Below are 26,418 nucleotides of genomic sequence, written 5' to 3'. Positions count from 1 at the left end.
ATCGAGTATGACATGGCCATGATCGAGTAGGTGGATATAACACGTGTTGAGTGTCGTCGTACACCGTGCATCGAGTATCGAGTGACTCATCATAAAGGAACGAGTGACAAGCTATCAAGGATCGAGTTCCTTGGTAGTGGTAGGCGCGCGGGGTGGATTCAAGAGCAAAGCTGTAAAATCACACGTAGATAACACAATCAAAAGACAATTTTCCTTTTTTTTAATAGATGATCATTTTTTATTTGGATCTACAAATTTAGGTCATCCGTACAAAAACTCCACGACTATTCTATTATAACATTTCATTAATAATTTCACACGTTTGGACTCTTCTTTATCCCTCGCTCTCGGGACAATAACACAAGTCATCCTTATTTTTAAAAAACGAGTGCAAAGAGTATCAACCATCCAAAAATTTGTTCATCCTGTACACAAAAGTACACGATCCTTGTTAAGTGTTAACCATCCCCGAACAAAACACAAAAGCACCTGGAAAGAGGCCGGACACTACTCTGTCTTCTTCGACGGCTGACTATGTCCTTATCTGCTGCTCTTTCACCGCCGTCACTCTTCTCCATTCCTCAATCTCAACCGCCATTTCCAACCTCTCGAACCTCGCTTCTCTCCCATCCCTTCCAAATTTCTCACACGCTCCTCCGGGCTTCCCGAAGAACCTCCAATTTCTCTCAGGTCCGTCCGATTTCTCTTCCCATCTATTGACCTTTTTTTCGTGTGTTTTTGTTCTCCATTTGCTCGATTAACTTCCAGGGAGTTGATAATTTGGTGGACGATCGGCGCAATTGGAACCGCTCAATTGGCTCCGACTTCGACTTAATCGGTGGAGAGGAGGAGGAGGACGACGACGACGAAGATGAAGATGAGGAAGAGGATAGAAGTTTGGATCTATTGGTTCGGTTCGTTGAGAATGTTTTCAGGAAAGTATCGAGGCGAGCCCGGAAGGCTGTGAGATCGGTTCTTCCTCAATCTATCCCTACTAAATTGGTAGAACTTTATTTGGCTCGTAAATAAGCTTAATCATTGATTTCTTCCCCTGTATTGTTGTTGGCCCATTTTGTATTAGTAATTGTTTTTTCCAGGTGGGATTTTCTGTTAATGGGGTGCTAATGCTGGCCTTTTTGTGGGTCTTGAAGGCATTTCTTGAGGTAAATGCATCGATATTTAGCCATTTTTAATGATTTTCCTTTGTTATTTCTATATGGATTTGTTTGAGATAGTTGTATGCTATTATTGCAAAGGAGAAATGTGTGTTCGAAATTCAACCTTAATACTGGAGATGGAATTGTTATGACGCTTTGCTTGTTAAATTCCTTATGCATGGCAAACGTATCAACCCCCCCCAACAAAAAAAAAAAAAAAAGAGAGAGAGAAAAAAAGAAAAAGAAAAAGAAGAGATGTCTTATGTTTCTAATTGTTGGAAGAAGCTATTCGAAGGCCTCCTCTGTAGTCATACTTTCAGGAAGTCAGCAAATCCAATGGTTAATGTTTAGACCGTTAGTTTTTCTTTTTGTTTTCATCTTGAAATTCCCTCCACAAGTTATTTGTAATTGTTGCATCTTGATAAGAGTCTCTTTGTGACTCCTTTAGTATGGCTGGCGTCATGGGCTAACTCCAACTCCAAGAGATGTTTTGTGATCGAATTCACTTCATAAACCATCTCTATTTTATGTGAACGGTTGTGAACCAATATTGTCATCAGAAAGCTTTTTGAAACCGGCGAGTATCTAAATTAACAAAGTATTCAGACTGATTAAAAGGGTGTCATCTGCAGGGTTCTAGTTAGAATCTTGATATGGTTAAAAATGAACCTAAATGTTAGTTAGCCCGGTTTGTGGCATAGAGTCATGGGTAGTAAATAAGGTACTCATCCCTTTGTCTGGATAGCAAAGGAGGTTAAACATACACACCGGTACTCTTGGAAAGATATTGTGTTAGAGCTCTCCTCGTTCTCCATTTTGGTTCTTTGCATCATGGGGGACGGTCAGGATACTTACTTTTGGGAAGATTAGTGGGTTGAGGATAGTCCTCTATGTTCCACATTCCCTTATCTTTATCACTTGTCGTCCTTTAAAAGTTGTTCGATCTCAGACTTTTTGGTGTGGTCGGGGAGTTTTGTGTCCTTTTCTTTCGGTTTCCGTCGTTGTTTACCCAATAGAGAGACGACGGAGGTTGCCTCACTTCTTTCGTTGTTGGATGAGTGTAATTTCAAGGAGGGGAGAAAGGATATTCGAGTCTGGAAGCCTAATCCTCTTGAGGGTTTTTCCTGTAAGTCTTTCTTTAAGTTGTTGTTGGATCCCTCTCCTGCTTGTGAGTCGGTCTTTGATGTGGTTTGAAGGATTAAGATACCAAAGAAAATGAAGTTCTTCACCTTGCTGGTTTTGCTTGGCCGTGTGAACACCTTGGATAGGCTCACTAAGAAGGGGTCCTTGTTAGCGGGTCCTTTCGGCTGTATTCTCTATTGGAAGGTGGAGGAAAACCTGGATTACCTTCTCTAGGGCTTCACGAGGTCTATGTGGATTTGCTTTTTGCAGGAGTTTGATGTTCAGATAGCTAGCCAGAGGGATATTTGTGCAACGATTGGGAATTCCTCCTCCATCCGGTTTTCAAAGAGAAGGACCGATTGTTTGGGGTTTTTTTTTTGGGGGGGGGGGGTGGGGAGAGGAACAATAGGGTGTTTAGCGGTCTAGAAAAGGACCCTAGTGAGATTTGGTCCTTAGTGAGGTTTCATGTGTCGCTTTTTTGTAAGTATTCTATAGGCAACATCTTGTTTAATTTGAAACCCTTTCTTTAGAAGGTTGTTTTTTGGGGCTTGTTTTTTTTGTATGCCCTTGTATTCTTTCATTTTTTCTCAATGAAAGTTGATTTTCCTATAAAAAAAGAAAATCAGTAGTGAAAAGTACAGTCTACTGATGTGGATCGACTGAGTTTGCTTGTGCGTGTAGACAGTCAGTGCTAAATTTCTCTGTTGGCAAGATGTGAGTGGAACAAGTCATGTCTATATGGCTTGAATTTGGTACGGAATCCAACAATATAGATCAGAGTCTTGGCAGTAGTAATCGTTGAGATGCATTAGCTTTCTTTGGGGTTTTATTTACCAACATACACAAACACTTTGTTATTGGGATACGACAGAGAGTAAACCTGTATGGTATTTGACTTTATTTTCTGTCCTCTCAACCGAAAAGCGCTGGTCTGTTGACGTAGATTGATTATTGAGTTTACTAGTGGTTATAGACAGTATGTGTTAAATTTCCGTGATATAGATACTTGGAGTATTCTTATCTGTTGAAAAGATTCCAGTGAGAACAAGTGGACTGTCGGTCTTTGCTAGAGGTCTTACTTTTATTTACCAACACTCAGAGCTCTATTAGTTGGGTATGTCTGAAGCGTCAATCTCAGTGTATTTGGCGTTCTTCGTTAGTGAAAAGTATTGGTCTGCTGATGTGAATTGACTATTGAGTTTGCTGGTGGTTGTTGACAGTAGGTCCTTCAAGAGACTGTTCTAAAAGGGTCTGGTATAGTATGAACAGAGAACTTCATACAAGCTGAAACTAATTAAGATCGATAAGAAGATACTGGAATTTCTTGAGATAGATTTTTACTGAAAAACAAATTTGTTAATGCATTCTTGTTGAAAAAGTTCTCTTTACCAGTTTTGACTGTAATGGTGTCATGTGTAAGTAGCTGAAGGTCTGACATAGAGAGGAATTTAAATGTTTTTTTTTCCCTTTTCTATTTTATTTTCGTTTTTCATTCATCGAGAGGGGTTGATCAGAGGAGGGATATTCTAATTTTCAATGCTTGCTTCCTTTTCAATTTTCTCAACCAAGGATTTTTTTTTTTTTTTCTTTTTTCTTTTTCTTTTGGGTAATCTCTTGTAGGTATTCTTTGTAGTTGCTGTTTATTTTTTCTATATGACACATCACTCTTTCTCTTCTACTTTCAATTTTCTCAACAATGCCATCCTTCCATTAAAAGAAAAAGAAATAATTCTCAGTTCTATGAAGACCATACCTAATTTTCAAAGTTTTCCCCTTCAGTATAAGGACTCTTCTCATTAACTCCCTCAGCTACTATATGAAATCTTAGGTGATATGCACACTTGGAACTGCAGTGTTTCTGAGCATACTCATCATTCGTGGAGTGTGGACTGGCATCTTATATCTGCAAGATACCCGCACCCACAGACTCGATCAACTTGATGATGATCAGCACCGTGCCTGGACTGGTGCACAACCTGCATCCTGAATTGCTCATCACTTAACTGCTTACAAGTTACAAGGTTAGTCCCGTGTCCCCTCCCCCCCCCCCCCCCCCCCCCCAAAAAAAAAAAAGAGGAGGATATAGCTTATAATAAAAATGGGGTGAAATCCTATTTTGGTACTTTAGCCTTCACGCTGATATCATTTTGATCTGTAAATTCTTGTCCTCCGAATTCTGTTGATAAAAGTGCTTTAGTCCTCACCTACGATTTTCATAAACAATACTATTTTGGTTATTTAATTCATCTGACAAATAGTTTTTTGAACGAATAAGTGTTTGAAACCTTCTAACAAGTAGTAGGTTATGTGTTGGTTTTGAAACGAAGTTGGGACTTTTGTTAAAGGATTTATGAATAAAAGTAGTGGCGAGGATTAAAATAATTGTCTATACAAAATTTAGGGACTAAAGTGGTAAAATATTCTAAAGTAAGATCAAAATAAAAGCGTTAAGGCAGAAAATCCAAGTCTCAAAATAGAGTTTAAACCAACACAGAAACCACTGGAGCGGTCGAGCGGGAATGCTCGTCTCTAAACTTGAAGTATAGTTTTGATTCTTTTGGTCTCATAGCTTTCTCTATACTATCAAAGAAAGAAATACCTCACCTCTTTTGTAACTTCTTTCAAATCTTTAGGACATGACTAAAAATAGCAAGGTAGCCTCTGATGTAATAGTAATATTATGAGAGAAATTTGATATAGTATTTGGTTGTAATCTCATTTTTCCTATGAAATTAGATTACTTTAAATGGAATTGAAGAGATTGTTCCTCTTATCTGGATGGTGAAGTTCAAACTAAGTTGATTTATATGCAACATCTCTTACATACTCAGATTACGTGCCATTTAGGGTTCTCTTTTAAGAATTATTAGCAAAAGTTAGAGATGGACATAAACTATTTGAAAAAACTAAGACTTTTTATTTATTTAAGGGACACAATTACTAGAGAAAAAAATAATTTTCAAAAAAGTCATTTTTATATCAATTCTTTTGATTAAAAAAAGTTTAAAATATACTTTGAAACTGTTTTAAAAGTTATTTTGAGTAGTTGCTAAAGACTTTAATTTTTTTTCAAATTAATTTATTTTAAAATTAAACATTTGAAAAATATCTTTGCAAAAGATGCAATTGAAGTTTGTTTTATTTTTTCTATTTTTTTTAATCAATGCAACCCACTTTTCTTTTTAGTATGTTATTATTATTTATTTTTTAAATTGATGTATTGTTTTTCTTTAGAATCTTTTTTTGTCGATCTTTTATATATTTTTTACTGCAAGTTTTAGAACACATTAACTTATTAGGAAAATATTGTAGTTTAAAGTAACTAACCTTCAAGTTTTGGAAAAAGAAAATGCAGTTTTAGTCCCTTAGGTTTGGGTTTGGTTCTTTGAGTCTTAGTTTTCAAACACAACAAAGTTATCCTGAGTTTTGTATCTTTTCATTTTAGGCCTTTTGTTATATTTTCTGTTAGTAAGCTAACAAATTGCTGACATGACAAACCATTTCTTTAATTTTTAAAATAAAAATATATATTCATTTTTTAAAAAACAAAATGAACAGTTTTGCTTTTTTTTTTTTTTGTTTTTTTTGTTTTTGTTTTTGGCAGATACACCTTCGGTCCCTGAAGTTTGGTATTTGTGTCTATTGGGTCTCTGAGGTTGTAAGAGGTGCATTTTAGTCCTCGAGGTTTAGAAAATAGTTCTAAAAGGTCGTTGAGTTAATTTAAACGTTAATTGACTTATAAAAATTTGATATTGCAAATTGAGGTGACAAAATTTAAATGAGGTGAATGATGAAAAAATACGAGACTCCATTGTAAGAATAAACATATAATAATAAAGCTCCAGGACGGTCAATCTCACACATAATGAATCCTTTCATTATCATCCTTCTCTTCCACCATGAAGCTCTTGGCACTTGCATCCTTCCCTGCCAATTGCTGAAATTAGGAAGAAAATTTAGATATTTTTCGCCAATTGTGTCTTCAAATTGTAAAATTGACCACCAATTTCGTTCAAATCTGTGAAACTAGGAAGTAAAATTGAATTTCAGAACGACGATTTTGGAGTACCTTTTTCGACATTATTCGATGTTACCATGCACTCCTTCCAACTATCTGCACATCGTTATTGTATTTCACGAAGGCTTTCTTGTTCTTCTTGTTGTCGAGGCAACCATAGTTGGCAGAACTTGTGGCAATGCCATTGTAGGCACGACCAGTGACAGTTGAATGGTGTTTGTGATTCAGGGTACTACCAATGTAATAGGTTTGACAGAGATGGGGGCAGTTAATGACAAGAGAGAAGGAAGGGTAAGATAGAGAAGCACATCACGGAAGATGAGGAGGGAGATTGGAGAAAAAGAACAAGTAGGAAGTGTAGAAGAGAAACAAATAGAAAGAATAAAAGGTAAATAAAAAAATCCATGTAATCTATTAAAGCAATATGAAATTTCTATCTCATTTAAATTTTACCATCTCAAATTGTCACATCAAATTTTCGTTAGTCAACTAGCGGTTAAATTAACTTAAGTGCCTTTTATATCTCCCTCATCTTATTCTCTCTCCCTCTACTCATCTTTTCTCCCCTACATTTACACAAAAAAAAAAAAAAAAAAATCGCAACCATAAGTTTATAAATTTGGGTCTTTGGATCATTAAAAAAAAAAAAAATTGCCAAGTTAATTATAAAATATAAACGTCAGTTAAATTATTTAAAAAAACATTAAAATTTGTTTCATTAAGACTTCGTTTGTGATTACAGTAGCTTTTAAAATAATTACTAATAGCTATGTTTTTAGGAAAATTAGCTATGAATAGAAGTAATTTATTTGACGTAAGATTTGATGTAGACCTACTTATCATACTCATTACATAACCTAAGTTAAGCCTAGTACAAATCATAAGATACGTAATGCTCCCAAATAGATAATTTTAGACGTTTCTAACATTTCTTGTTCAGTAATAGGAGATCGAGACGAAGAAATCTAAAATGAGATGCTAAGGGTGTTGAAATTGCCATATAAATAGACATATTATATTTCTCAAGCAGTTTATGCTCATAATGCTCCTGTGAAATGATTAACAAATCTTTTTCCCTATCTCTTTTAACATCCATGCCTAATATCTTTTTCAATTCACGTAAATCTTTTTTTCAAACTCACTACTTGAACTGTCTCTTGAGTTCATAGGTTCCAGCATAATCCTTAAATACAAGTACCATATCATCTACATAAGGTAGTAGATAAATAGATGTACCTTTTTGAGATAGTTTTTAGTAAACACTAAAGCAAACATCATATGAGCTCTGTTGAAACCTCTAGTTTAGAATAAAGGTGGAAAATTGAATATACCACTGTCTTGGTGATTGCTTCAGTCCATGAATGGACTTGTGAAGAAGACAAACCATATCTTGCTTTTCGTTCACCTTATAGCCCTTAGGTTGAGCCATGTAAATCACCTCCTCCAATTTTCCATGAAGGAATGTTGTGGTGACGTCTATCTATTCTAGAAAAATATCAAAGTGAACAAAAATAGATAAAAATAAATGAATGGCTGAATGCTTCACAACTGGAGAGAAAATCTCATGAAAGTCAACTCCCTCATTTGAGTATAGCCCTTGGCCACCCCACCAGCCTAACCATATTCCTAGGCTTACTGTCACCTCTTGTACCTGACTTGGTTTTATAAATTCACTTTGACTGATTGAGTTTCTGATTAGGAGGCTTTGGAACCAATGACCATGTCTGATTCTTATGCAAGGAGAACAATTCTGCTTTCATAACGCTCTTCCATTGTTACTTAGATGCACAAGTAAGAGCATAAGCAACTAAATCAGCATAACCATACCTCATAGTAGTGTATCTCACCCTCTGAGGCCTGTCGCGTGTAACCTGATAGTTTTGTAGGTCATTGTTACTTGAACTTTTTTTAGTGAAAGCTTCCTCATCAATCAAAATCCTCTCCTGTTGAGACTGCCTGTCATCAAATTTAGACTGATGTGAATGACTCACTTGAAATAACTGATGATCGTGCTTTAGAATCAATTTTGACCCTCCACCTCAACATGATCAATTGTTTGTTGTTTCCGTTACACTTTGAAACAACGACATTTTTGCTTCATTGAAAGTCACATCTCTGTTTATGATACATTTATTTCTTCCCTCCTCCAATCACAAAAGCTTATATCCTTTAATACCCCAAGGATAGCCAATAAACATACATTTTAGTGCCCTCTTATTTAGTTTCCCTTCCTTAACATGAACATAAGCTGAACACTTGAACACTCTGAAATGATCAGAAATTGGAGCTTTTCCTATCCATATCTCATGAGGAGTCTTTAAGCCTAATGCAGAGTATGAACTTTTATTAATGAGGTAAGGCAGCTTTCCCCCCAAAAAACTTTTAAGATAATGAAGCATTTGTCAAGAGATATCATGTATGCTCCATTATTGTTATGTTAAACCTCTCAGCTTGTTCTGTTGTGGAGTGTATATAATAGTAAAATGCCTTGTGATTTCCTTAGATTTGTAAAAGCTTTTGAATTTGTGATTCACTTGGTCTTAGCCAAAAGGTCGAGAAAGTATCTATTCAATTTGTGATTCACAAACTCTAAATCATTATATGTCCTTAAATACTTTACCTTCCTACTTGTTTGGTTCTCAACCTGCTTCTTTCATTCAAGGAATTTCCCAAAAGCTTCATCCTTTTGTTTAAGTGGATACATCCACACATTTCTTGAAAAATCATCAATAATTGATATGAAGTACCTCGAAGTTTTCATAGAAGCTATCTTAGTAGGATGCCACAAATCTGAATGAACATAATCCAATATATCTTTGGTAGAATGTTTTTCTTTTCCCCAAACTTCATTCTAGTAGACCTTCCTATTATGCAATGATCACAAAAGGGAAGTTCATTGTCTTTCAAACCTCAAAGTAAACCTTTTGCGAAAGAGCCTGTAGACCTCTTTCACTCACATGAGCTAGCCTTCTAAACCACAATATATCAGTCTCTTTGCTAGATGCAATAGCAACACTACCTAAAACTACAGTACCTTTGAACACATAAAAACTGTTGTTCATGGTTCCCTTTAGCTTAACTAAAGAACCTTTGGTAACCTTCAGAACCCTCTTCTCATATTTATAAGAATAACCTACTCTATCTAATTTATGTAGAGAAATTAGATTTCATTTGAGTTCTAGAACATATCTTACATTTGTACCCATCATGTGTTGCTATTCAAATTGACCCAGTTTCTTTTACATCATAGGTGTCATTATCACCAAGAAAAACCTTTCCCCCATCATTCTTCTTAAAGTCAATCAAAATTTTTTGATCGGGAGTCATATGATACTTGTGTCCTAATCTATGATCCAAGCATCTTGAATATTACCATTGGACACCATCAAGACTTCTGCAGAATCATACCCATTAGTAACATTCATTGCACTAGATTCATCTGCATGGTTGCTATCTAATGATTTCTTGCTCTTCTTCAAAGAGCAATGTTTCTTAAAATATCATTCCTTATGACACAAGAACACTTCTTGACTTTTCATTTGGATTTTGACCTGATCTCGTTTCTTTTAATTCCCAGTTCTTTTTCTCACTTCTCCCTCTAACCATGAGTACCTCTCCATCCTTGCGTTTCTTTTTAGTATCAAGATTTCTAATTTTCAAGGCATCCAACACAATATCCATGGTTAAAGAAGCTCTTCCATATTTAATAGCTACCTTAACTTCTTGAAACGATTCAGACAACGAATTCAAAAGAATGATTGCTTAATTTTCATTCAACATCTTTTAACCGATGTTATTTAGATTAACAATAATCTTTTGAAATTCATCCAAGTTCTCTTATAAGCCTTTACTCTAGTCCGTCTTATATATATATATATATATATATTATATATATATATATATATAATATCTCTTTTAGATATAATTATTTGGTAAGAACTTAGTCAAATAAAGATTCTAATTTCTTCCATAACTTAGCACTAGTAGTAGCTCGTGTACTAGCCTATTATTGTCGAATACGCGATTTCATCCATATCCTTTTTCTCATCTTCTGTGAGTGTAGGCGGAAGGTCTTTTTCATCACCTAAAATTGTTGTTACCTTTTGTTGTACCAAAAGAGCTTGATCCTTTTCTTCCATAATTCAAAGTCACCCTTCCTATCAAACTTAATAACTTTAAATCGTGTAGACAACAAAGACGTCTCACAAAATAACTTGCAAAGAATATAATAAAGGCACACAACCACACACCCTCCTCCTATGAATTGAACGGAGCTCTGATACCATTTTTAGATAAATTAACTCTAAAATCATCCAAACAGAATGTGATAATCGACAAATAAATCGAAAGCGATAAAGAATAGAATAGAGCGATATATAGTGGTTCACCCTTTTGGTTTACATCCACTTTGAGAACTAGCTTAGAATGATTTTACTAAGAGTAATAAGTCACAAATTATAGATATTAAGCAATAATCAACAACATGTAATTTAATCTTCAAGAAAAATGAAACCATGATTTTTTCACCTCTTGTCCGAGACCAATTTTCTGAGCAATCCTTACCGTCGACCAACACCCATGGTATACCGAGAGACCCATGACCACAATATAGCCTCTAAAATCGAGATTGACACGTTCGAAACACAATCTCTGAAACTGAGATGAAACCATCGAAAAAATCCTCCAATTCAAAGGCCCATGTGGCTAAAAATATTCTGCAAATTGGAGACTAAACACAGTGAACATACCTTTGAACAGACAGCTGTAACATGACTCAGAATCGGCAAAAATTGACTTCTAGCAATATAATCGAAGACAAAACCACCAGCGATGGATTCTTCTCTCTCTAGGGGGAGGGGGGTTGGCTCACCAATATGAGATGAGTTGAGTTAGTATAATATACAACTCAATGTTTGGTCCACAAACTTTAAACGTTGGTGGAGTTGAGTTTTTTTACCAACACACCCCAATTCACCCAACTCTCCCTTCTTCTAATATTCTCAATGACTCCACCCATCGATCACTGTTGGCAACTATCGCTATCACATCCTGGGAACTAACTTCGAACTTCGATAACCACTTCCAATGACAACTCCAGCGAACAACTCCGAACTCCGACAACCACCTCTGGTGACAACTCAGACGATCAACTTTGGGCTTCGACAACCACCTTCGATGACCAACTCTGGTCTCCACACAACCTTCGCGCGACCAACTTTGGCAACCACCTCCGATGACATCTTCGGTGACTCCCAACTCCGACGACCAATTTCAGGCTCTAACAACAAACTCCAATGACCAATTCCAACAACCACCTTCATAGGTTCCGAAAACCACCTCTGACTACAAACTCGGACGAAAATCACCTTTGATGAACACCTTCGAGCAAGCAACTCCGACGACCAACTTTCGATAACCACCTCCGACGACAAACTCAGGCAACCAACTCTAATACCGCCTTCATGTGAATAATTTCAGGCTCCAACAATGACCTCCGGCTACAAACTTCGGTGAAAATCATCTTCGATGATCAACTTCAATGACTACCTTCGTGCCACCAACTCTAAACTCTGCAAACCACCTCCAATGACAAACCTTGATGACCAACTCCAATACCAACTTCATGCGACCAACTTTAAGCTCCAAAAATCACCTCCGACTACAAACTTCAACGAATATCATCTTCAATAATCAACTTTGACAACCATTTTCAACTATTATAAGACTGATGATGGTTAAAATATGTTGTAGGTTCATTGATTATATAAGTAAAAGTATTTTGTTTACATTGAGTGCAATATTTATACATAAAAAATTGTAAAATATATTTTTATTTAATTGAATTCACATATCAAAAGAGTGTTAAGAATATTTAAACAAAAAAGTATATATGTAGTTGAAAAGTATGTAACATATAACAAAAAGAAAATCATAGAATGAAGATTTTTTTCCTAGAACATTTTCTAGCAAGAATTAGTGAAAAATAGAGATTTGTTTTTTGATGATCCTCCAAATTTTGAGGAATTGAAAGTGAAATTATTGAAAAAATGTGGTGATCACATTCCATTGACTGCTAAGATGATGGGGGAGATTCAATTAAAAAAATTGATGACAGAGTAAAAATACTGAGCAAAAACAGAAAGAAAAAGAAAAAGAAGAAGATAATAATAAAATTCATGGAGAAAAATTAGGAATAAATTTTTTTTTTTTATTTCTCTTTGGCTTTTCATTTATTTAACCATGTTTTTTCAAAAAAAGTAGTGGGTTAATTTTTGTTCATTACCCAAAAAAGAAATAAAGAAAGAAAGAAAGAAAAATTTTAAAAATTAAAAGAAAAAATTGCAATTCAAATTTTATTCAAACAATGATGGGTAGAATTATGGAATAAAAATTTTTCAAAACAAAAATAGTAATCATAAAAAGCAGATTATTTAGAGTTAAAAAAAACTGCACTAGATATCCCAGACATATGAACTCAACTCTGCACCCCAAATACAGACATATGAACTGAAGGAACTCTAAATAGATAACAAGTAAGTGGAAGCGGATCGTTCCAAACTCCATTGAGAAACAACACAAAAAATTACAGTCTAGAAGAACAGATTGTGCGTAACGAGTAAATTACAGCATGATTCTTTTAAAATAAACATGGGAAAGAGTATGCAATACCTTTGAAGAACCCTTTCTTCAAATATTCCTTGATCGTTCAGCAATGCATCCAACAGCACGATATCGAGCGCAACGATCAGAACTCAATCTCAATGAACAACTGGATGATCCTCAACCCTCGAATAGAACTGAACACCACCACAAAGGTTACCTTGGTATTCTCGATGTGAGAATCAAGGAGTATTGGACTTTGTCTGTCTTTGGATAGAGGAATGGAGGAAGTGAACGATCGAGCAGACAATGGAGTAAGTGGGAGAAGGAAGAAGTCTATCGTATAGACTTGATACTCGATCGTGTAATAAGAAGAAGCCTATCATCTAGACTTGCTACTCGATCATGTAGCAACGAGTAACTATCATATAGAATACTCGACACTTGATCGTTTAGGTCGTGAGACACTATCGTTTAGTAAAACTCTTTTACTCGATAGTCTTTCTTTTGTGAGACGATACGAATGAATCATCATCATATGGTTTGGAAAACTAATTTTCCTTTTTATCTCACAGTTACCATAAACTGCAAAATAACCACCCACTCAAGTCGGTTATTAAGAAAAAGACTAATTAATTATCATATAATTAATATATTATAAATAAATATAATAACTAACTTATCATATTATATTTATAACCTATAGTTTTGATATTGCATCATATGTAACATATAAACCATGGTTCTTTTTCTATTTTATGATATTTAATATAAATCATATTTATATTAATTCCTCCATTCAAATAATGTATCAAATACATCATATCAATCATATCTCATATAATTGATTCAATTTAATTATATTATATATAATCAAATTTCTCTTGTTAATTTGAATACTTTAAACTAACCCAGAATTTGATTCTCAACTTGAACCCATTGAGCTACCAAGGAGACCTTATGGACCTGTAACTTGAAGCTCCAATAGTGTATGAATAACTGATTAAACTCTTTTATCACGATATCCATCATCCGTCAACTATCGGTCACTCCACTAAAGACTGACAGCTGCACTCTTTGCACTACACATATATTTCAGTGTCCATATAACCAATCAACGTTGCGATGACCCTTCACAAATTGATTGTAAGTATGAATGGGTCAATTTACCGTTTTGCCCCTGTAGTTACATCTAACTCCTTAAGTACCACTGATTCCTCTAATGAATAATAAGCCATAGTCCCACTATGACTGTGTCCTCTCTTCCGAAGAGAGTGTATGGCCACTATGTTCAAGACCCGGAATCAGCCCTTAAGGGAGCAATTTATCTACTTACCCCTACTTTGGGAAGGAGTAAATTCCGTCTTGTGTAGCTGACTTCCCAGCTTCCCAATCAAACAAATCCTCAAAATGGTAGGCTTGTTAAGTTGTCAATCTAGCCACTCTCACCCATATAAATCAAAGAACCGCCCTCATGAGCAGGAGTTCCCAACTCACTCAGGATTATGGTCATGTCTCCTATGGTCATTCTAATGAAATGTAAGTCTCAATTATCAACGGCGTTATATAAAGAGACTAATCATTTCGTGGTCTGGTCTTATACAAACTCTTTGTATAGGATATTCCCGTTCGCATGTCTTCACATGAATGGTCAGGATCAGACAATTTGTAACACTTTACAACACTTGTAACATCTACAAAGCGGGCCGTATTCGTAGTGTCACCAAGATAAGGTATCCCTCTTTTATCCATCTACTACAGACCATTTAGGTTATTATTTAAGGTATGATCCACTTGTATGTCTCCACATACATGTGTTAAGTTACATAATATAACCACGGATCTTAGTTTATTGGATTGAGTAAATGCTTATAAAATAACACTTATTTTATTAATAACAATATGTTTACAAAATGTTTACAAACTACGAGACAACTAGGAGATTTAGGACACCAATCTCAATAATCTCCCACTTGTCCTAAAGCCTCGGGAGACTAATATATAATACAAACAGTACAAAATAAAATAAACTAGGGCATACTCTATACCCCAGTAACATCCCCCATTTGCCCTAGACAAGGTGTAGCATATCCCGTAGACCCAAACTCTCTAGATGTCCCTCAAACACTTTAGTCGTGAGAGCCTTTGTAAACGGATCAGTAATGTTGTGCTCCGACGCGATCTTCGTGACAATCACATCATCGTGATGCATAATCTCCCAGATCAAATGATACTTCCGTTCTATGTGCTTGCCTCTTTGGTGACTCCCAAATTCCCTAGAATTTGCCACAGCCCCGCTGTTATCACAATAAAGTGTGATCGACAAAGACATATTTGGAACAACTTCCAAATCAGTAAGGAACTTTCTAAATCAAACAGCCTCTTTAGCAGCTTCACAAGCAGCTACGTATTCGGCTTCCATAGTGGAGTTCGTGATGCATCCTTGCTTGATGCTTCACCATACTACAACTCATCCATTTAGAGTAAACACTGACCCTGATGTCAATTTTTGAGAATCTTTATCAGTTTGAAAGTCAGAGTCTGTGTATCCTATAAGGATCAAATCCTTATCTCCACACACGAGCATATAGTCTCTCGTTCTCCAAAGATACTTGAGAATCGTTTTGACCGCAGTCTAGTGATCTAATTCTGGATTGAACTGATATCGACTGACAAACCCTACTACATAGCAAATGTCAGGTCTAGTACATAAAATTGCATACATAAGGCTACCAACAACCCATGCGTAGGGAACCCGTCTCATTTCCTCAACCTCTTGAGGTGTCTTAGGACACTGATCCTTAGACAAAACAATTTCATGCCTGAAAGGTAATAAACCTTTCTTGGAATTCTGCATCGAGTACTTGATCAACATCTTGTCAATGTACGATGTTGAGATAAGGCCAACCTTTTGTTCTTAAGATCCCTTATGATCTAGATCCCTACAACAAACTGTGCTTCTCCCAAATATTTCATTTGGAATTGGGCGGTTAGACATTTCTTAACGTCAGTTAGAAAACCTACATCATTCCGAATGAGTAGGATGTCATCCACATACAACACAAGGAAAGCTACTGAGTTATTGATGATTTTCTTGTAAACACAAGGTTCATCAACATTCTGATCAAAACTATATAATTTGATCGTACTATCAAATCTTATATTCCAAGATCTAGATGCACGTTTCAGTCCATAAATGGATCGGTTAAGCTTGCAAACTTTTTGCTCTTGATCTTATTTAATGAATCCTTCTAGTTGAGCCACGTAGATGGTCTCCTCAAGATTACTATTCAAAAAAGTAATCTTAATGTCCATTTGCCGTATCTCATAATCATAAAATGTGGCTATGGACAGGAGAATCTGGATGGACTTTAACATGACAACGGGTGAGAAAGTTTCTTCATAGTCCACTCCCTCAACCTGGGTATAACCCTTTGGCACAAGTCTAGCCTTAAAGGTCTGTACCTTGCCATCTACACCTCTTTTTCTATTGTAAATCCATTTGCAACCTATAGGTCTTATCCCATCAGGTTGATCCACAAGCTCCCAAACAGAATTGAAGTACATAGATTCCATTTCCTGATTCATGACTTTAATCTATTCATCTTTGTCAACATCTTCCATTGTTTGCTTATAAGACAACGGATCATCAACTCCATCATCAGATATGATGTTTTGGGCTTCTGTTAAACCTATGTAGCATACAGGTGGGTTCACAACCCTCCCACTATGTCGAGGTTGTCTCAACTCTTGAGATGGTTGACTAGATAAATCAATCAACAACTCTTGTTGATCTATCATCCTATTCAACAACTATTGTTGAACTCTTAGTAGTCTCATTCAAAATCTCATTTAAAACAAGCTTACTTCGTGGCTTATGACCCCTTATATGGTCTTCTTCCAAGAAGATAGCATTTGTTGATACAAACACTTTATTCTCACTTGGATCATAAAGTATCCACCCCTCGTTTCTTTGAGGTAACCTACAAATAGGCAAACTTTCGAATGAGGTTCCATCTTTTTAGGGTTAGCCATAAGCACGTGGGCTGAACATCCCTAAATCCTGAAGTGGCATAAACTACCTTTATTGCCTCTTCATAACTCAAAAGGCGTTTAAAAAACACTCTTTGAGGGAACATTGTTCAAAATGTAAACTGCAGTATCTACTGCATATCCCCAAAACGAGTCTGGAAGCACATCATAGACCAAACCATGTCCAACAAGGTTCTATTTCTCCTTTCTGATACACCATTCTGCTGAGGTTTACCTGGGGCTGAGAGTTGGGACGTGATTCCATGTTCTATCATATAGTTCTGGAATTATAAGTCCATATACTCTGCACCACGATCATATCGTAGTGTTTTTATCTTTTTACCTAACAAGTTTTCAACTTCAGTTTTATACTCCTTGAACTTTTCAAGAGCGTCAAACTTATGTTGCATTAGATATAGATACTCATATCTAGAATAATCATCTATGAAAGAGATGAAATATTCATACCCATCTCAGGCTTTTACACTCATCGAACCACAGAGGTCTAAATGTATAAGCTCAAAGGTTTCTTTGGCTCTATAACCTTTTCCAGTAAAAGGTTATTTGGTCATTTTGCCTTCAAGGTAAGATTCACATATTGACAAAGAGTTTTCTTCTAAACCATTTAGAAGTCCACATTTCACCAACTTTTCAATCCTATTGAGATTGATGTAACCTAACCTTAGATGCCAAAGATTGGCATTTTCTTTAGGAGAAACTCTTGGTCTTTTTATAGTTGTTGCTGTTTTGAACATTTCAGTATTAAGCAGGGTTTTTATGACAAACAACCTTAGTACATACAAGTTATTTTCCATTGAACCAAAATCAATCCCATACCATTCTTAAAAATAAACACTTTATTCTCAGAAAAGGAGATGGAATAACTTTGTTCAATCAGACAAGAAACTGAAATTAAGTTTCTCTTGATATGAGGTCCTATATAAACGTTATCCAGTAACAAATATCGTTTCTTGTCCAAAAATAACTGAAACCTGTCTACAACAACAGCTGAAACGGCCTCACCAGTACCTACTCTAAGAGTCAACTCTCTAGCTTCCAACTGTGTCCAGGAACTAAATCCTTGATAGGAAGAACACACGTGGTTAGTGGCACTTGAACCAAGTATCCAGGCAGAATTATCATTATCTACCAAACACGTCTCTAAGACAAATAAATCACATTTATCGTCTTCAGATTTCCTCCTTTTTTTGGAAAGTAGTGAGATCAGTATCAGAACCTAGATTATAAACTCCAAGTTCTATTTCAAAGAACAATTCTCGTCGATGAACTTTATTAGAGTCAGCGACAATTGCTCTCTTTTGGTCCCTTGACATTCAAGAAGGACTAGAGATTATCTTGGGAACTGACACCACTGATTTCTTTGTCAATAATCCCATTTTTCTCAAAAAGTGAAAACTTACGTTCAAATAATTTTTGCAACGAGTCCATGATCTCACGTGCAATGACCAGGTTCTCAACCCTTTTGGCCAATACATCAGGTATGCTTGCCAAAATGTGAAGTCGAACCATCAAATTAGCCTTCATTCACACTTCATATGCATTATGAACATTTTGCAGTGCATCAAGGGTTGGGACTTGAGGACACTCCTCAATCATGACAAAAACGAGGTCGTTTGCCACGAAATATGTTTTAATAGACTCTTTCCAACGTATGTAATCAGTCAAAGTAGAAAAGACAACTAACGGAATGTCAAATAATGACATGTTGCTGAAAAAAAAAAACATATTGATCTACATTAGATTTTAGTGATTACTCTTTTAAAAAAAAAATCCAATCAGGTTTAGCAAAATCTAAATGAACCCTGTAACACATCTAGTTTTGCAATGACGCTTCCGTGGTTTAGGACAAAAGCCACTGAAGGGTAGTCAATTTATCCCTCCTCTGAATTGAGACACTCTCAACCAATCATTACACTAGAACAACTCTTGTTCCTATAACGACTAGCCATCATTGATTTGGTCAAGAAATCATTAACTTGCTTAACAATTTCCCGTAAGTGTGACCCTCCATTTTAGATCCTAGAGTTCCGTCCTAAGCAGCTAATCTGAAGGGAAAAAACCGATTGGAGCAAAAACTAAAGTGACCTTATCCATTTATGGAGTTTGCCTTGATATTAACCAACTGCACAAACCATTCGAAGGGGGACGCTCCCAAGGCGCCACAAGGTCATGCAAGAAGGTCTCACGGTGCAAACCAATGAAGGAAACCGCAAGACATGTTGACACACATCTTTCTCCCACTTACTATAAATACTCTTTCTGTTCATCTTAGTATTGACCCACGCAAACACTATCTGAAGGGGGACGCTCCTAGAGCACCACGAGGCCAAGTGAATCTCACGGCGTGAACATTAAGGGAGAAACGTGAGTGGAATTGACATATCATATATATCTTTTCCTCCCACTGAGTATTTTAACAACCTAGGGTTAGTTTACCTAGAAAAACACTGCTAATTATTTTAACTAAGTGACTGTTTAGGTTTGCCCAAAAGTAACTATTACTTTGGAAGTTAAACAACTTTTGATCAACATTCATTAAACACTTTAACAACCTTTAATCAACTGTTGCATGCTTGTAGCAAATCTATCTAATTCACCTTTCCAGGTAGGGGTGTTCCATTTCCGTTAGCTTAAATACCCAGTCTAGCCAAAACCCACCTTCGACAAAAGGTCTCTTATAGATAGATTTATTACAAATTTAATTTTATTCAAATCAATTTAATCCTATTAAACCGATTTAAAAGATTAAGCTTAGGTTTCTAATCTTATTAGAACGTGAACTTAGGTCTATTTCAATCAAATTTTAAAATTCTTCTAAAACCTGATTAAAGCTTAAGTTTGCATGCAACTTTTTCTTATTGATTTTAATTCTAATTTCAAAAAAATGAAACAATCATAATCAACCACAATGCGAAGCTAGACATCCACAAGGCATTTATAACTTTTATAAATAAACCTAAGTGTCATGCTCCATGCATTATTCATTCATTACTACTTTATATAACTCTTATATAACAAAGTAATGAACTAAGCATACATGCACTCATACACCCTCATACTACACTTATAATATAAAGATGATGCATGATATGCTTAATGCATGCATATATTATAACTCTTATATTATATGATGCATGAACATGCTTTAATGTAATTTAATCATGCAAACTACTATAGTATAACTCTTATAATATAAAGATGATGCATGAATAAATGCAAAACCTAAGATGGGTTTTAAATCCATATGTCATACATTTTGACATATAAACTAATATACATCTCATGTACATCATATAAATTTGATGGACTGGGATAATTAGCCTCAAAACCGAAAAAGAAAAGCTATCAATTACAAAGAGCAACTCCATTTATTTTGCTTTTTCGTTGGGACTGGTTCTTGTCTGAACTGCCCAGGCGAAGCCTCGTCCCTTTATCGTGTAACAACTCCTTGTGATCATCGAGTAATGCTGATAGAGTATTAACGATTGTTTAGCCTAGATCGAGTGCCTTTTAACAAAACGATGAAGCATGAAGTCCACGCGATCGTGCAGCGCACAACGAGTAACGCATGGCTAAACGATCAAGTAGATGACGATTATGCGATGAAGCATGATCGTCTAGACAGTTGAGGACCAAGCGTCAAGTATCTTATACCGAGTGATCGAGTAGCCAGTGACTATGCGATGAGCATGTTGGACTATGCGATCGTTTAGTGCGCTCGTATGCCATGCGTCGAGTATCATATACTCTATGTGACCGTTTACCCCGAGCGTCTTTGCGATCGAGTAGCCAATGCAACGCGATCGAGTAAACCTTTAATCGATCGTTTAGCATCAGCCATGCGATCGTTTAGTGAATACTACACGATCGAGTAGAACTTTTCTACACGATCATTTAGTCAAATCTAAACGATTGTTTAGCCTGGGCTACACGATGCAACCAACTTTTGGTCTTCTTCCTCGAAGTGAACAACATCTCCATGCGTCTTTAAAGCCTCATCATGAACGACTCAAACACAAATAAAATTTTGAATACATACTCGTTTGCTTGTTAATTATGCCCAAAATACAAGGGCCCTTACAAATTAACACTTTGTAAACTTAAAGAAAACTTTAAATAGAAGCATTCATCCCGTAAACATCTATCAACATATCCACAAACACATTGTAGAATACTTAAAACCCACCAAGACTGTAAGAGAAGTTCAATACAGTAATGGAATTCGGAATATTAGAAAAACTTGGCTCTGATACCAATTGAAGGAACTCTACATAGAGAACCAATGAGCGGAAGGGGATCATTCCAAACTCCATTGAACAATTGAGTAGACTTGATACTTGATCGTGTAGTAAAAAGATCTATCGTATAGACTTGCTACTCGATCGTGTAAGTGGGAGAAGGAAGAAGTCTATCGTATAGACTTGATACTCGATTGTGCAGTAGGAAGAAGCCTATCGTCTAGACTTGCTACTCGATCGTGTAGCAATGAGTAACTATCATATAGAATACTCAACACTTGATCGTTTAGGCTGTGAGACACTATTGTTTAGTAAAACTCTTTTACTCGATAGTCTTTCTATTGTGAGACGATACGAATGAATCATCATCATATGATTTGGAAAATTAATTTTCTTTTTATCTCACAGTTACCATAAACCACAAAATAACCTCCCACTCAAGTCGGTTAATAAGAAAAAGAATAATTAATTATCACATAATTAATATATTATAAATAAATAAAATAACTAACGTATCATATTATATTTATAACCTATAGTATTAATATTGCATCATATGCAACATATAAACCATAGTTCTTTTTTTATTTTATGGTATTTAATATAAATCATATTTATATTAATTCCTCCATTCAAATAATGTATCGAATATATCATATCAATCATATCTCATATAATTGATTCAATTTAATTATATCATATATAATCAAATTCCTCTTGTTAATTTGAATACTTTAAACTAACTCAGAATTTGATTCTCAACTTGAACCCATTGAGCTACCAATGAGACCTTATGGACCTGTAGCTTGAAGCTCCAACAGTGTCTGAATAACTGATTAAACTCTTTTATCACGATATCCACCATCCGTCAACTATCGGTCATTCCACTAAAGACTGACAGCTGCACTCTTCGCACTACAGATATATTTCTATGTCCATATAACCAATCAACAGTGTGATGATCCTTCACAAATCGCTCGTAAGTACAACTAAGCCAATTTACCGTTTTGCCCATATAGTTACATCTAACTCCTTAAGTACCACTAATTTCTCTAAGGAACAATAAGTCATAGTCCCACTATGACTGTGTCCTCTCTTCCCAAGAGAGGGTGTGGGCACTATATTCAGGACTCGGAATCATCCCTTAAGGGAGCAATTTATCTACTTACTCATGCTTCAAGGACCGTCTTGTGTAGCTAAGTTCCCAACTTTCCAATCAAACAAATCCCCAAAATGGTAGGCTTATTGAGTTGGCAATCTGGCCACTCTCACCCATACAAATCAAAGGATCGCCCTCATGAGCAGGAGTTCCCAATTCACTCAGGATTAAGGTCATGTCACCTATGGTCATTCTAGTGAAGTGTAAGTCTCAATTATCAACGACGTTATATAAAGAGCCTAATCATTTCGTGGTCCGGTCTTATACAAACTCTTTGTATAGGATATCTCCGCTCGCATGTCTCCACATGAATGGTCAAGATCATACCATTTGTAACACTTTACAACGCTTGTAACATCTACAAAGCGAGCCGTATCCGTCGTGTCACCAGGATAAGGTATCCCTCCTTTATCCATCTATTACAGATCATTTAGATTATTACTTAAGGCATGATCCACTTGTATGTCTCCACATACATGCTTAAGCTACATAAAATAACCACGGATCTTAGTTTATTGGATTGAGTAAATGCTTATAAAATAACACTTATTTTATTAATAACAATATGTTTACAAAATGTTTACAAACTACAAGACTACCAGGAGATTTAGGACACCAATCCCAAATCTTATTTTTGACCTCTATATGTTTTTGTTTTGAAAAGTGGACTCTTTCTAAAAACTTATTTTATTTTATTAATAACAATATGTTTATAGAATATTTACAAACTACGAGACTACTAGGAGATTTAAGACACCAATCTTAAATCTTATTTTTGACCTTTGTATTTTTTGTTTTGAAAAGTGGACCCTTTCTAAAAACTTATTTTCCGGGAAATCAACATTTTCTACCCGTCTTGAAGGTTTTCTTTTGGAATTTTGGACACTTAAAAAAAATTTGTTTTTTAACCCATTGATGATGAAAATGATGTAAGCATTAGAAACTTGTAATATTCAGTTACTTTTGTACCCTCCCATTTTATTAAATTCATTACACTTAATGATCAACCACCTTCTTATTTACCATCAATAAGTAATTAATTGTTTTACGACTATATATATATATATATATAACGACAATTTCATTAATCACAACAAAATCTTCTCTCCACGAAAGTTTTATGTTCGCAAAAATTTATCTACAAAGTTTTTAAATTCCATCACATAAAAAGGTATGTAGTTCATCTATTTAGCATTATGTTATTTGAATAGTTCAAAATATATGTGTTCTCTATTAGATTCTTAGAGAAAAAAGATTGTTAAAGATAAAAAGAAAATCAAGGTTTTTATTGTAACTAGGTCGAGCTTCATATATCAACGACTGGGAACACCCAGAGGTGAGCTATCTCTGGGCTTTCAGGATATTTACCTGGGGACTACCCCCAGGCCTATCCCGAGGTCATCATATTTTGTTTTTTAACTTGGTGATGGCTTGATTGGGTAGTGAAAAGTTTTTTATTTTTTTGAAAAACTAGTAATGTTCAATTACTTTTGTACCCTCCACATTTCATTAAATTCATATACTTAATAATCAACCACCTTCTTACTTCACCATCAATAAGTAGTTAATTGTTTTACAACAAAAAGAATATACACTTAACAACAATATCATTAGTCACAACAAAACCTTTTCTCCACAAAAGTTTTCTCTTCACAAAATTTTTTGTAAGTTTTTAAGTTCCACACAAAGAAAGGTTTGTAGTTCATCTAACGTATATGTTTTTTATAATAGTGCTTGAAAAAAGATTGTTAAGAAAAAGAAAATCGAATTTTTAATTGAAACTTGGCTGGGCTTCATAGATAAACAACAAGGCCAATTAAGATATTCACATGCGGACCATTCGACCAGGCCTGTTTTGAGGTCATCGTATTCTATTTTGGGGAATTGGAGCGTATGATAAAATTTAGGGTTTTGTTTTGAAAAATAGCAAAATTAGCCAATAGTAAGATTTATGGCAACTTATGTAACATGGACATGACCACAAATTTCTAAATACCTATTTGCCTTTGTCTGGTTTGTAGTTGTTGTTATTGATGAAACTACAAATACATGGTAAGTGTAGAATTATAAATAAGGTCGAGTTTTGTATGCAGGGTAATTGCTGATTTTAACTGCCCTTCTGATTTTCTTCATGTAGTTAACGTAATCTACATATTTTATTATTAATTTAAATTATGTTTAACCACTTTTCAAGTTAATCTCACTTTAATAAAATATCAAGATTTTTTAACCAAATTTTATATTTTAAATTTCCGTAAATTATCAAATTTCATTTTATCTAATCAAATTTCAAATATATTCTAATGTTTGAATTGTTTTTCATAATTTTATACATATTCTTAATAAATTGGTGGGATATTTCTCATATCTTTGAAGGTTTAAATTGTTTTATATTATTTTAACGATTTGGATCAAAAAATATCCATCACTATTGTAATAAAATACCCATCACTTTTGTTATTCACACAAATGTTTATCGATTTAGGTTTTCTTATGGTCTTTTTCACAAGCTATTGTTTTTGCTATGACTTTACAATTGATTAGACGTCTTTTTCCTCTTTTCCTCTTTCCATCGATTTATCAATTTTCCTCTTTTCCTCTTCATTTGTTCAGTATGATGATTCAATCTTCTTTTGTTTTATTATTATAATAAGCTTTCTTTGTTTTTCGGCCAAAGAAGATGAAATCTTGTTCATCGGAGAGAACCAAAGTTAGACACTACAATAAATCGGAACTTCCACGGTTGCGGGGAACGCTAGAGAATTGGAGTTATAATTTTTGTGTGGTGGTTGACTATTTTCTAATGTACCTATGAATCTTGCAAAAACACTATACATTTGAATAATAATTTAGTAGAAATAGAACCTTCTCTTCAACCTTTTGAGCACATTATTATCAATGTTGGTTTATCTAACTCCTTTTCATTTGGTTTAACTTTTTGTTACCAGATTTAGTTTTATCTAAATCTTTTTTTATTAGTTTAAACATGTTGTTATCAGCTTCAAAATGTAATATAAAGTTAAACGTATTTTCAGTTTTATACATTTATAGATACAGTGTAATTGTAATATGAAGTTATGAGATTAACTAATCTACATTTACACATATAGTATAATTGTAATATGAAGTTATGCGATTTAATCTTCATTTTTCGTGTTTCCAGATTTAAATTATAGTTTCTCCTAATTTTTCTTCAACAATATCTCTTTGAATTTTTTTTTTTTTAACAGATTTTGTTTTATCTTCTTTTATTATTTGTGTATACATTTTGTTATTATATTAATTTTGTGTGTATATTATTACTATTTATATACCTATTTATTATCTTGATAAGATTTTTTTTATATTGTTTTATTTTTTTTTGAAAAAAACCTAACTCTTATTTCCAAAGTTTCAATATATTTATAATTTTTGTGAAAAAAAAATTAAGCACTTTCTTCCCTATATATTAAAAATATATATTTTTTTAAAAAAATCTTAATTCTAATTTACCTCCCTCTTATCCCATCATTTTATTTCTCAATTTCCCATTTCCTATTTGCAGCAAGTTTGTAGTTCTAACATACCCTGCTCACCACAGTTGCATCTTAGGCCACCTTCTTTAGAACCTTCTATTCTTTCTTCTCTCACCATCACTCTCTACTACATTTCGGTTTGCATGACAGTCAAATCTTCTTTTGCTCATTATCGACTGGTTCTCTTAGCCGCATACCACTAGCAGTGACCATCGCACCACAGACACACTATCGTGGTCGTCCATTGAAAAGGCAATCGCCAATTGTTTCTCGGTGAGGCCCATATTGGCAAGTTTTTAGATTTTTGAACCGTTTCTAAGATTTTGATCGTGCTATTTATTTTTTAGTTTTTGGTTGAGATTGTAATTTTTTTTTTTTTTTGGCTTCTAGAAGTTTAGATATAGTGTATTTACAGTTTTTGGATTGTTTTTTAAGCATTGTCTATTTGTACTCAATTTGTTAGTCTTTGGGATAGTTTGGTCATTTATCAATTTGTGTTTTCTATTATTTAAATTCGTTTTGTATTTTTACAATTTTGAAACCTCTTTGCCATTGA

At 34.7% G+C, this 26,418-nt stretch overlaps 1 protein-coding gene across 4 annotated transcripts; it reads left to right on the top strand.

Annotated features, from left to right (window-relative positions):
* The first annotated feature begins 362 nt into the window (after positions 1-362).
* Positions 363-25,234, top strand: LOC120069802 (ATP phosphoribosyltransferase regulatory subunit). 4 transcript variants are annotated; one of them, XM_090314075.1, is made up of 5 exons: positions 363-690; positions 769-1,002; positions 1,098-1,163; positions 4,108-4,300; positions 25,028-25,234. In XM_090314075.1, the coding sequence occupies exons 1-4, from the start codon at positions 535-537 to the stop codon at positions 4,264-4,266; spliced, it is 615 nt and encodes a 204-aa protein (XP_090170201.1). In that variant the 5' UTR covers positions 363-534; the 3' UTR covers positions 4,267-4,300; positions 25,028-25,234. The 4 variants fall into 4 exon arrangements, with proteins under 4 accessions (XP_090170201.1, XP_038877542.2, XP_090170200.1 ...); XM_039021614.2 differs by lacking the exon at positions 25,028-25,234 and adding an exon at positions 6,526-6,819; XM_090314074.1 differs by lacking the exon at positions 25,028-25,234 and adding an exon at positions 6,310-6,819.
* Positions 25,235-26,418: the final 1,184 nt, after the last annotated feature.

This window comes from Benincasa hispida, chromosome 5 (assembly GCF_027475165.1).
Source record: "Benincasa hispida cultivar pf3 chromosome 5, pf3_genome.v1.1, whole genome shotgun sequence".
NCBI lineage: Eukaryota > Viridiplantae > Streptophyta > Magnoliopsida > Cucurbitales > Cucurbitaceae > Benincasa > Benincasa hispida.
Note: the sequence above shows the minus strand (reverse complement) of the source record. Positions and strands in the feature narration are given on the sequence as shown.